Below are 12,855 nucleotides of genomic sequence, written 5' to 3' on the forward strand. Positions count from 1 at the left end.
GTCTCAGAACCAGGTCTTCAGTGTATCACAGGACATGCGTGGTACTTTGCAAGATTGAGCTCATAAAAATATACTTTACATATAAAAATACAGCAGACATCCTTCCAAAAATCACTGTTATTCCCTCCCCTTGTTTTATACATTCAGAAACAGACAGTTGAGATACACTGTAAACAGTGCAAAAGACTCTCTTCTGTTTATAAAAACACGCATTGCATTACATTTAAGCGCCAACTGAAAGAAAAGTTGAGAAAGGTTTTATCCTCAGAGAAATTCTGGTCCAAGTCGAACTTTTGTTTAGTGAGTTGTAAACAAATGTCTTGGAATGCAGAGAATTCTCTCATTTCTTTCCAGCTAAGGTAGTCTCAAAAACATCAAGTCCTGCTTTGAAGTAAACCTGAGCTGAACTGATGCTGTTCAGCACCTCTGACAAGGCTGCTTGAATGGTCTCATTTGACTGATGTAGTTTGCAGTGCTCCAGTGCCTCTAGCAGTACTGAGAACTGGCTTGTTCTTTCATCTAGCCTGTAAAGAATATTTCTAAAAGAGAACAATGGAGAATGATAAACTTTTTGCTCAAAACAATCGTCAGAAATCATCAAGAATCCCTGCAATTATCAGTCACAAGTTACAGACGGTACATGCTGTGCACACTAAAGCTGACCCATGGCAGACTGAAAGACAATTGCATATTTATTAGGCTTTGTAAACTGCATCTGTCCATTGATTTACGTGTAAATATGATGAAACATACACAAAATCTGTGAAAGAAATCTCAAATTCCTCTTTGGCCTTTGAAAATTCCATCAATATCTTGAGCTTATGCCCATCACAACGTTCACAAAGAATTTCATGTCTCAGCTGGACTCCACTTAGTCTTCTCTAAAAATAATCCATTTTTAATGTCACATACTTGAAGAAAGAAATAAGCGGGATACACAGGTAAATCCTACAAGACAAAATCTGTTTTTTGTTTTTTTTTTTTTTTCCCTATAATAATATCTGCAAGACTTCTTTAATGGTTCATTTGAAGATACATGCAAAGGTGATGCCCAAATCCCTGGAAGATTACCTGTATGATGTGCTGAAGGCTCATTATACAAAGCTATTCAATGAGATCCTTTGAAACAGGCCATAAATATCATCTGAAAGCAGGTGTGATCATTATCCTAATTAAAGGAACATGTCAATATCATAAATCTCCACCCAGGGGCTCCTTTGATTGTAAACAGAAGTGAGTGAAATTTGAAACGGAAAAGCTACAAGTGCTCTGGTGCCTCATCACCTTATCCTTAACCACAAGGCAGGGGTTCAGGGCAGCAGAGAAGTTGTTTCTCTGAATGAAACCAGAAATAAATCAGGACAATTTAGATAATCCATTAGTAACCTAATTGCATGACAGGACAGGTCCAATGGTAACAACAAATTAGTAATAAAACTGCTAACCACCTACAAGACAGATGACCACAAAACTGCATCTTATAAGTCATTCAATTGCCAGCCTGCAAGGAAGAATGGCGATGACACCACAGAACAGCTACAATCTTCTGCCATGTTTTTCTGACTGAAAAGGTGCTTTGAGTAAAAGGCAATGTCTTTCAAAGACTGAAGTTATATTATGGATTGTCCTTAAAGCTTCTCTGTGATATAGTAAACGAAAACTGTGTATGCTGAGAACTAGAAATATTCTTGGTTGGTTTTTAAGGATAGGCTGTGCTGTGGAAAATACTGTAGTTTTCAAAGTGGGGATTGATTTTGCTCCCTCTGAAATCAATTCAGGGACTCCTGCTGAGATCAGTGCATGCAGAATCAGGTTTTTGAAGAACTCTCCTCTGTCATATCCACAGTTCACAGACAGACAGAAGCCTGTTCACAACCCCTCAATGCCCTTGAACAGCAGTGGCAATGGTAGAGACAATCTTTATTTACATTACTTTCTACTCTCAGGAGGTTTCAGACAGTCCTAGCTGGTGGCTAGTAGATGGGAGAGTTTCATACAGGACTCTGCTCCAAATGCTTACAACACTGGCATCTTGATCTATATCTCTCTATTCCTTTGTAGGCTGTAATGTCAACTATTAAAAACATCATAGGCCAACAAACCACCAGCAGAACAACATTTAGTCTTCTAGGAGTCACACTCTAAAAAGAATGATTTGAAGGCTGGAACTTTGGGGACTGCAAAGAAAATATCTGAGGTGAATGGAAACTGGTCTTTTATTTTCATATCTTCAAATGTGCTGTAAACAAGGCACATAAGTAAAAAAAAGATGATTTACGTTGAAATTAAAGGATGTTGATACAGTTTAATTCTACTGCTGGGATTCCAATGGCAGGTGGTAAAAGGCAAACTTTCCCAACCCATCTCACCTGATTGCAGTGCAAATCAGCATCCAACGAGAAAAACAAAGTAATTTGATGAATGAATGAGACAAACAGTCTGTTACCATAGTTTAAAAGAATGTCTTAACCGTTGCAACAGTAATATGACCTAAGAATAGCAGATTGCTTAGCATGACATAATCTATTTTTTATTTAAATACTTTATAATAATAAGTAGCATTACACAATACCTGTTTTTCTCAGATTTTCTACTAGAGACTATCAATTGGGTCTCATATTTTCCAATTGCTTATATTTTCTTGACAGCTAAATTGCCCTTATTGTTGTATAAAATGATTTCTGCCTTTACACACATACGTGAGAATCAATGTCTATAATTCTGATTATCTCTGTGCAGACTTCATCAAACGGGATAAAAAAAACAAACAAACAAAAAAAAACAGGTAGTCTGGTTTATTACTTCCATGCCTTTAGAAGCCAAAAAAGTGTTTTCATTAAAAAAATTACATAAAAACTAAAACTCAGCCACTACTTTGGCAGAAGGTGTTGTGTGACCACAACATGCATAACGATCCCAAGACACTTTAATTTATACTGTGCAATTACTTAAACATTCTTTAATACAAATTGGTTTTGTAGCCTACACCTCTAAAACAATGATTCCAGCCTTTAGCCTATTTGCTTAATTATCTACCTTCATCTTCAACTCTTTTGATCCCATACACGTAATTCTCAGTCAGCCTGATCCACACAGAATGAGAAAACAGAAAAGTGCAGTATCTTACTGATGACACTAACAAAATTACAACACACATCACTCATCTTAATGGGCTTGTTTCAGTGACACATCACAGTGACCTGAAAAGCATAACACTGAAGTAGAAAACCTTATTAATAACTTTAGGGCATTTAAAGAGGTAAAATGTCTCTGTACAAGTGAATCAGCCACAGTAAACTAAAGCAAAGAAACTTATAAAATGGATTCTCAATGAACCTTATCTACTAACTTATATGAGACCTTTGCAGGCCTAGGAACATACATTACTGATTGAAATAATGCTGGTACAGTTAAATGCCACTTTATGTTGTCACAAATAGGGATGTAATGTCACCTTTACTAAACCAAAATGAATTTGAAAAATTCTTGAATGATAACACTAAATAATATAATGACTTTAAAACAACTCAAAATAATTTGGAAATTATATTAGAACAATTGGCCAGTAAAGACTAAACCAGCTTACAACATCAATCTCAATGTGAAAAAGGATTGTTCAGCTTACAATAAAGTTTGCATGTAGGTGATGTACAACATGTATGTTGAGTTATTCAGGTACTTACACGTAGATGCTTATCAATGAGTTAAAGTTTGAAATTTTGGAAAGAAAGAAGTTATTAAATTATTAGTACCCTACAGCATGCACATGACCAGAGCAGATGGGGATGTGACAGTCAACCTTTTAAGGCAACAGAGCAGTAAATGTCAGTGTATTCCATCACTGTCCTCAGTCTCCAAAAACTCAGCATGTCATATTTAAGGATCCATTATCTGTAATTTGTCAATAATTTTTGTTTGCTACACAGCCCATCCTTTCTTAAGGGCCATTAATTACCTTCTTTTAGTGCTCTCATTTATAAGGCTTAATTTTTTTTATAGGTATATCTTATAGAAAGATATATTGAAATCATATACTCTCAAAGCTGAGTAGCTGCCAGAAGGAGACGTATTTTCATAGTATCAGCAGCCAATAAACCATAGGTAATCTGGGCATCAAGCTGAACACTAATCAAAGGAAAGGCATTTCAAAGGCATCGTCATGTAACAACAGCAGACCAGAAACACTATCCCTGCCAGATAGAAATTTATCTTGCTCCAGTCAAGAGACTGGAGTATGGACACCACTAATCGAGGCAATTATGGCAAAGGGGATCTGGTCAGTATGCATTTAATAAAATCCTGGTGGGATATGGGACTGTAAAGAGATAATTATTCCAAGTCTGAATCCGTTTCTGAGAGGTCAGATTATTACATGCAGCACTGAAAAAAAAATCCTGATTTTGGCAGCTGTTTGCAGCATCTCAAGGCTTTGGATTGATTGCTTGCCAAATAAACAGAGGAAAAAAAAAAGAAGGCAAACTGTAACGATAGCTGGTTGCAAGACACATTATTTTTTATTTTCCTGCAGTTATCTCTGATTGCAACACTTTTTTAAAGGTAATGAATGTCTTGTCATAAAACATCAATCTCTTACTGAATTATTGCTAAAGCCTAATGCAATCTAGCTTAAATTTCATCCTGTTGCACCCTGCAAGCCTCAGATGTTTGTCAGGACCTTCAGTGGTCTGATAACCTACTGCAAGGGCTGAACATCAACTTCACCTTTCACTCAGTTTTTCCACTGTTGAAAATCTGCTCAATTTCCCTAAGTTATTCATTACTGATGTTGGAGTAAATAAGATCCGTCAGTAGAAGAATCACTTCTACAAATTCAGAGCACAGAACAACTTCACAGAATGGAAATGGAAAGATAAAGAAGCATTAGGATGCAACTGTACTTCATAAGTTGCAAGCCATTATTTATCACAGCTAAAGAGTATTCCTTTAATTAATGAGGCATGATTTTCTCTAGGGTTTTACAGAAATTGAGTTAGTCTAGAAATATCTGAAAAAGCCACACAAGCTATTAGCTTGTTCTGCCATAGAGTATTCATCCTTTATATGCGACTCCACATGCACGTAAAAAATCCTTCCATATTTTTTCTGTGATTTCTTGGAACAAGGACCTACATGTTTATACCTCACAGTGAGGTATGCATTAAACTGTATCAACTGTACTTTAAGGAGTTATTTACTGGCAAGAACTGGTAGGAGATATACTTCACTAAATCTCAAACAATGCAGCTGTTGGTAACAAATATAAGCATGTTGTTCTTTGATTTAAGCTACCCTTGATTTTTAAATGAAGGAAACATATGCTGAATAATTTGGAAGAAACTATTTTTTCTTTTAAGGATGTCTTAATCTGTAATACTCAAATTCAAAGCAGATGTGCTACTATTTGTAAGAACTTGAGGGAAGTGAATTAATAAAATTATTTCCAAATAGCTTGCAGCTGATGATCTGAAGGCTTCGTAGATATTTCTGTGAAGCTGTGTAAAACATCCGATTCCTATGGAGGAATAGCATTTATAAACAAAGCTGCAAGAAGTAGTGTCCAATGCTTGTGGCATTAAGCTGAACTGACCTCAATTTCCAGCTCTCATTCTCATCCTGACTTGCTTTATCATCTTAAGCAACCATACCATAAAGCCTGTGAGACTACTGTCAAAATCAGAAAGGTCGTTATGGTAAGAGTTATTATTAGATAAATAGTTAACGATATCATAAAGCACCCTTTAAAGTAATGACCAAAGTTATATTTCTATTACATTCCACAGCATATATACACAATATTTACAGTTTCAAAAACACAATTAAGATAGTTTTCCCATTAAAGATCTTACCACTAAATTTCTAAGTGCTGTGGCCTAGTTAACACCCTTTGGGAAGGACTATTACAAATGAACTACTTCCCCAATAAATTCTGCTTGTTTTTATACTACTTTTACGAAACATTCCAGCTATTATTTCACACATACCCTTGTGCAGTTCTAGAAGTGTGAAAATTGATTTAGTTGAAAAAAATGGAAGAAAATTCACAAGAAGCTATAAATGAAGGTATATACACACAGGTCTGCCATTCATATCAGGGAAATTAGAAAGCTGTTTTCCAGCCATGATATAATCTCTAATCATAGTGGTTTGCTGCTTATGCAGGTACAATGAAAACATTTTCATGTTCTCTGTTTACATGAGCCTTAAAGTCAATCATAATTATATCTCTGAAGATGTCTAATTCAGTATTACTTTATGCAGCAAATGGTCATAAAATAGTAAACATACACGACACTAAATATAGTCATTGATTCGTGGCCATTGTGTATTTCTTATGGAGAAACCATTTAAATTGCCACTCAGATCAAGTGTTTTGAGTATGCATTATTCTGACTTTATTCCGCCTTCTCAGCATTAGGAAAGGGCATAATTCAGCATATCAGTCATGAGAAAAACCATAAACTCAGCAGGAATTTTTAAGAGCACTATCAGTACCAGTACTGATCTATACTAGGATAAATGCATTACTCCACACCCAGATGAAAGTTAAGGAGTTGGTATCCCAGTGGAAGAAATTAGGGGGATTCTTTTTGACCCAATGCACCAGTTACGACAGCTTCATCACAATTAAATCACAGGGGCTGGGAAGTGGCAGGTCAGGATCCTTCCCAAAGTTATGAATAAAATACTTTATTTTCCTCCTCTATCCTTGCTGCACCCCACAGCCTCTAGCTGCCCTCAGTTAAAAGCAGCAACTCTTTGTGAAGCTAAGTTTAACTTTTTCTGCGTTTAATATTTGAACTCATCATCTCTAACTTAAACTGAGAAAAACTGATTTGAGTGCACAAACACTGCAGAGTTTCAAGGAATAAGGTAAAAAAAGTAAGAATTCTTAAGTACAAAAAGTATACTTTATCAAATGTCTGTTGGAGAGAAAGGAGCCAAACGAGTGGTCAGAAAATTCAAATAAGCAGAAGGAAATGAAAGGAAAGAAGGACCAAGCTGCAGATAAGCAATGGCAAAACTAAAACAAATAAATAAAAGAGAAAAGTAACGATGGTATGAGTTTCTAGAAGACTGGAAGTGAAGCATAGGAACTTAAAATTCATAGAATAAGAAATAGAAAAACTGCAGTAGTTTGTTTTGCTTTAGTGCACAATGAACACTGGAGTGGCATGAAATTACCTACAATGCAGATTACATTCCTGTGCAGTGCTAAATGTGTCCATGCTATTCTTTTACTGTGGTATTGCTAGCTAGCATCAGTGCTTTTGGTATTCATAGAGAGATGCAAAAACATGGCTCAAGACTTTCAGAATGTGAGAGTTGATTCGCTGATGCACAAAAGACAAAGATGTTCATGAAAGAGAGAAAGAAAAAACAGCTGCTTTCACTGCCACGAAATTGCCCCAGGTCTTTGCTTCAATCTGTGTTTATTTATGACTGAAGTACCCTTCCCCAACACATTTTTAAAAATTATTTTTAATTCTGCCAAAATTTGTTGATAAGACTAAAATATTTTGACAAAAGCTGCAGTTGTATACTTCCCTCTTGAATGGAAGTGGAATACCATGGGAAGAGTAACGGTACTGTCAAATTTTCATGAAGATCAGCTAGAAAAGGAAAATCATTTACACTAATATTGTACCAAACAACCTGCTGATGTCAGTGCTCGTTACTTAAATTTAGTCAGAGCATCTTAACATAATTATCCATGATTTGAATTATGCTAGTAACCGTAACAATATTATTGCTCGTTATTGATGAATAATGCATCAAATATTACTGTATGACACTGATGGGAATGAGGAATCTACACAAACATAGAATACATATGGTACATATTACAGCAAGAAGCAACCACAGCTATGGCAGTGAGAGAACAAAATACAAAGAAGATATGAGAAAGATGCATTAGCTCCCTTTAGTTGACAGGCACAAGTAGGTTTCAACCCACCTCCTGTAATAAAGCAAAAATCCACTTTTTTTTGTTCAACTTCCAGAACAGCCAAGCAGCATAGATCCAGAGAGTTGTGAATTAGGACAAACACAAGCCTAAAAATGATGCCTAAACTTCAGCAAATTTGTCAAGTACTTTGATTGAAGTTGAGAATATGAGTCCAAATGGGTATACAGGAAGCAATCATTTTTTCATGAAGAATACATACTTTACTGTGCACACAAATTCTTCCTTCAGAACGCTATAAATTACAGTATTTATGGAATCTTAATGATCTAAACACAGTTGGAGCCTGAAGGTCAAGGCTGCAAACTGCATCCTAAATTTCTGTTTACGGATGAAGCATATTATTTATTGCTGCACTGCTTGTGCTGCTATAGTTAAAGGGCTGCCAGCATCTCCATTATAAACCCCTATATCGGGGCTTTATAACTTGCCCATCCATCTTCCCGCTGGCATGAAACATGGCATATGAGGTCCTGACTATGAGACTGACTTTTGTTTTGTTTTCTTTGCCAAATTACAAGAAGTAAAGAATGAAGCTATACAAACAAAATTTTTTTTCCCCAAATATTCCTAGCGTACGTGTGATACTATCCAATAACAGCTTCATAACACAAAACATTTTTGTATAACTGCATCAATTAGTAGATGGATTTTCACTCTAAACAGGGAAAAATAACTCAAATACAGACATACTGCTAGATTTATTTATTTATTTATTTATTTTTTTTCCCAAAAGCAAGTATACCAATGACTTTGGAGGTCAGGAAAGGACTTCAGAAGTCTACCACTGCCCCGATTCTGTTTGCATTAAATTTAAGCCTACACTATGATTGCATCCCTTTTTAACAGTACAAATAATGCTTTTTTAATTTAATTTTTTTAAGTATTAAAATTGATGGTACATAAGGTGTACACTACTTTATGTACTACACATGAGGCTAAGTAAAACGGTTCAGAGTAAAGCCACAGGCAGTGCTTTCCCACAGACTCTGAAGTAACCTTATCATCTGCTATTAAATCTTGTATCACATTTAATGAAATCAGGAGAGGAAACTTTCACCTCCACCACATCTACTTTGCCAGTGTAAGTACTGCACTATGTGTTAAGGGCTGCTGCGAGCAGGAAGGTGAAAAACTTTATTTACATTATACCTGTATATCTAGCAATTATGACTTGCTGAATAACAAGCATTAATACTGAAAGCACTGCAAGAATTTAAACACTGTGAGACCTCAGAAATTCCTCTCATTGGAATCCTAAGTTTTGGCATTCTTTTTTTCTTTTTTTAAAAATCAGGATGAATTCAGACACAGGGACAGATTCAACGATCTATTGCTGCGATGCACACGGATGTTATATTCAGAATTTTACAGCTTCTTTGCTACATCAAACCAGTTCAAACAAGAAAGACACCAGTGTTAAATGTGGAATACTATTCTTTCTTTAGTAACATTTCACTGTATTTCTTCATATTATGAATGCAGTCATGGCAGGAATTAAGTAAACTAGTCCCTCCCCAAACATCATCATTATATTTTCTTCATTATAGCTCTGAGGATCTTATTCACTGACATTGTAGAGTTCTCCACAACTACCTTGTCTTTCCATTTTGGTATTGTTAAAAGACGACTGCATTTGTTTTATGCCATTCCTAATGCTTGGTAGAATCTCTTCCTCCTGATGCTGTATCTTTTTGCTTTTCTCCCAAAGTCTGCTTCTAACATCTGTCTAATTTGTGCCCACTTCAAACAGTCACTTGCGCCAATTTAAACAAGGCATTTGACAATTTTTCCCATCAGTCGCAACAAAATAGTGTTTTATTACCTGTTAGCTCTGCCTGTAAGTACATTTGTATTCTCACATAACACAGATCCCTCAATTCCTTCCGTGTAATGGTCCCTCTGGTCTGTCTTCTGTCTCCTGTATATGTATGCTAGCTGATTTCAGAGATCTTTTTTGGATATGCCAATCATTTCACTCTAAAGTCAAACCTGGGTATGGCTTTAGGGACAGTTCTGCCAGGTGATGCCCCCAATAGAAAGTATGTAGAAGTCATTGCTGTAGAGTCCTTTAAATCTACCTAATGTGCCTTTGTTCTATAGCCCAGGCTATACAAAACGTATACATGGGGCCAAGGAATCTGTGGGTCACTGATAGAGATCTGCAGACCTTCTTAAAAAGTAAAAAGCAGAAAATAGAATGATGATGACATTTTGAGATCAACCTGGCTAGTGCAGCTGAATACGTGTTAGAGAAAAAATCTAACAGGAGATGGGATGCTATGAATGGTGACTAAGGCTCTATCACTCACTCTGGCGTGTTGTTTCTAATTGGTTGAAAATCAGACTATATAAAAGGGCTATGTAATTAAATATGTTAAATAATGATGCACAGGATCTTGTATAATTCTGAATCTTCAATGAACTACACAAGTTTTAAATAAAATATAAATGGAGATTGTAAAGCACTATAAGACTTCAAAATATTTTCCATTTTTAAAAGCTTACTGTACCAACTAATACAAGTATCTGTCACACTGCCTGAGTTGCCATCACAAGTACATCTTGTTAGCAGCAATGTCATGACTGAAATGCTACTCTGCTGCATTCTAATGACCTCTTGTAAAGTAATGAATTTGTTTTCTGCAGAAAATTTGAGATAAAAAAAACCCTTAATCTTGGATACTGATTTCAATTTCTTTTAGAAGGGAATGACAGTTCTGAAAAACAAGCAGTGTAAGATTAGCATTTTAGGTCAAACGAGGAACATGTAAAACATCCTACCTGTAAAGTCCTGGAGGAGCTTGCTGAACCAAGAAGCTTTTCTCCAGGCTTTGCAGCACATCGTTGAGCATCCTGACTCTGATAGGAGCTCTCTCCCTCGGGTCATTCGCTGGGCGCATCTCATCTGATTGGAACAATTCTGCAGTGTCCCTCAGGCGTGATGCCACTGCAAGCAATTGAGAAGCATCTACTTCTTCACCTAGGAACACTAAGAGAAAGACAGTTGCCAGTGTTTCTGGTAACATCATTCAGAACTCTTCCTCATAAATTAAAAATTACACTTGAGTTAGATCCTGAGCCTCCCCCTTAAGAATTATGTAACGGGCCAAGGAAAGCCACAGATCATTGTCCATATGCTCTCATCTGTTTTTCAAAGAGGATTGATATGGACTGTGATATTTTGAGATCTCATAAACTATGAGTTTGTAACCTACATTTAAAAATCAACCATGACGAAGCAATGTTTGTCAGTATCAGTAAAGTCGCCTTCTGAAACCCTTTTCTTTCCATGCCATTGGATGCTACTGCTCTTAAGTATGAAAGAGGGGCTCGTGCTTAGATTCCATATTGACTGCTATATAAAAGAATATAATCTATGGAGTTTCATTAAATTTCTTTCAACATTTTAAAATCCGTGGCTTAACAACACTTTTCATGTACAGGTTTGGTATCCTTCTCATTGAGTCTGGAGGAATATAAAGTACGTTAGGCCAATACCCCAGAAAACTATTCTCCAAGCATATGATTTTTGTGTTGAAATATTTTGCAAAATATCTGTATCCTCAGTTCTCAAATCATAGGCAAATCTCCTGCACAGCTGAAGACCTTGCAGGCAATGTGCATACCTCACATTGAGACTTGCATCAGAATGGAAAGATTTAAATTCACTGTTAGAAGTAATGCTTTGGTTTTGACCAAGCACTTCATATTCTAATATACAATATTTATAATTTTTATTCTGAATATGATATAAATGATTGTAAACACTAGCTCTGTCTTCAACAGGAAGGGATAGATAAAGGCAAGATACATCATTCTGTATTTGGAAATTAATCCATTCAGACCACACTTTCAAACAAACAAAGAAAATGCAATAAATGCTCATACTGCTTCTCCATAGTATTCATTTTGACCCTAAACCAGCTACATTTCCTTCAGTTTCACTGAAAAACAGATCACATCACAGTTTAAACCAGCAAGCATTACAAAATAAACACTTCAGTTTGTGGTCAGAAAGACCTACTGACACTGCTTTAAGGGCATCAGTAGTTTATATCGCAACACGCTGGACTTCAATGCCGAAGGAAACTGTGATTTATGCTTTGCTCAAGTTGAAAAGCCGAGATTGGATGGGCAAATGATTTCCAAACAAATTAACTAATAACAACTTAAAACACTCTGTGATGATTCTACAGATAAAAGAAGAAAATGGAAGCATTTCTTCTCCCAGGAGAAAACAATGACGTTATATTTGTATTCTCTGTCCTTATCTCTGCAGTATGAATCATGATGAATCATCTGAGTAGCTGTTTAGTTCTTAAATAAATAAAATTGCAAGCAAAGAAAAGTGACTCCAGAGTATATACTATGCCCTCAATCAGTGAATTATACTGCTGAATTTTATTACACTTGCTAAATGTAACTGGATTTTATTCAGTAATAGGTCACATCAAATATATACATATATCTACACATATATATATTACTATTGTTATTTTACAGATTCTGAGCATAGTAGCCTTCCTTGTGTAAGCGCCTGTTCTAATGAAAAGCAGTGAGAGTGATTTAACATTTTTAAATTGTGTTTGTGCCCCCTAGGACCAATGTGCTTGCCTTGAAGAGGAAGAATAGGAACAGATAAAACATCACGTAGGGCATGACACACTCCATGCACATGGACATGTGTTTGCACATAAGAGGGAAATTGCTTCAGGTTTTGATTAGATGGAACATTCAGGATTGGCTACAGTATGGTGCTGCGTTAACGAGAAAGATTTTTCATGCTGTGCAAAATTGGATGATCAGATCTGGCAGTAGAAAATCTGAAAGTGAAAGCTTTGTAGAAATTATGCTAAAGGGGGCAGAAACATAAATCCAAGGACATTCTC

At 36.0% G+C, this 12,855-nt stretch overlaps 1 protein-coding gene across 1 annotated transcript in view; it reads right to left on the minus strand.

Moving 5' to 3' along the window:
* Nucleotides 1-340: 340 nt before the first annotated feature.
* Nucleotides 341-12,855, minus strand: part of NAALADL2 (N-acetylated alpha-linked acidic dipeptidase like 2) — a gene marked incomplete at both ends in the record, with an annotated part of 278,850 nt that continues 266,335 nt past the window's right edge. Inside the window, 2 exons of the mRNA XM_079539540.1 lie at nucleotides 341-539; nucleotides 10,748-10,955. Of these exons, the coding sequence (XP_079395666.1) occupies nucleotides 341-539; nucleotides 10,748-10,955 (407 nt within the window). The remainder of the gene's footprint in view (nucleotides 540-10,747; nucleotides 10,956-12,855) is intronic.

Source organism: Tetrao urogallus (genome assembly GCF_951394365.1).
Source record: "Tetrao urogallus genome assembly, chromosome: 9".
NCBI lineage: Eukaryota > Metazoa > Chordata > Aves > Galliformes > Phasianidae > Tetrao > Tetrao urogallus.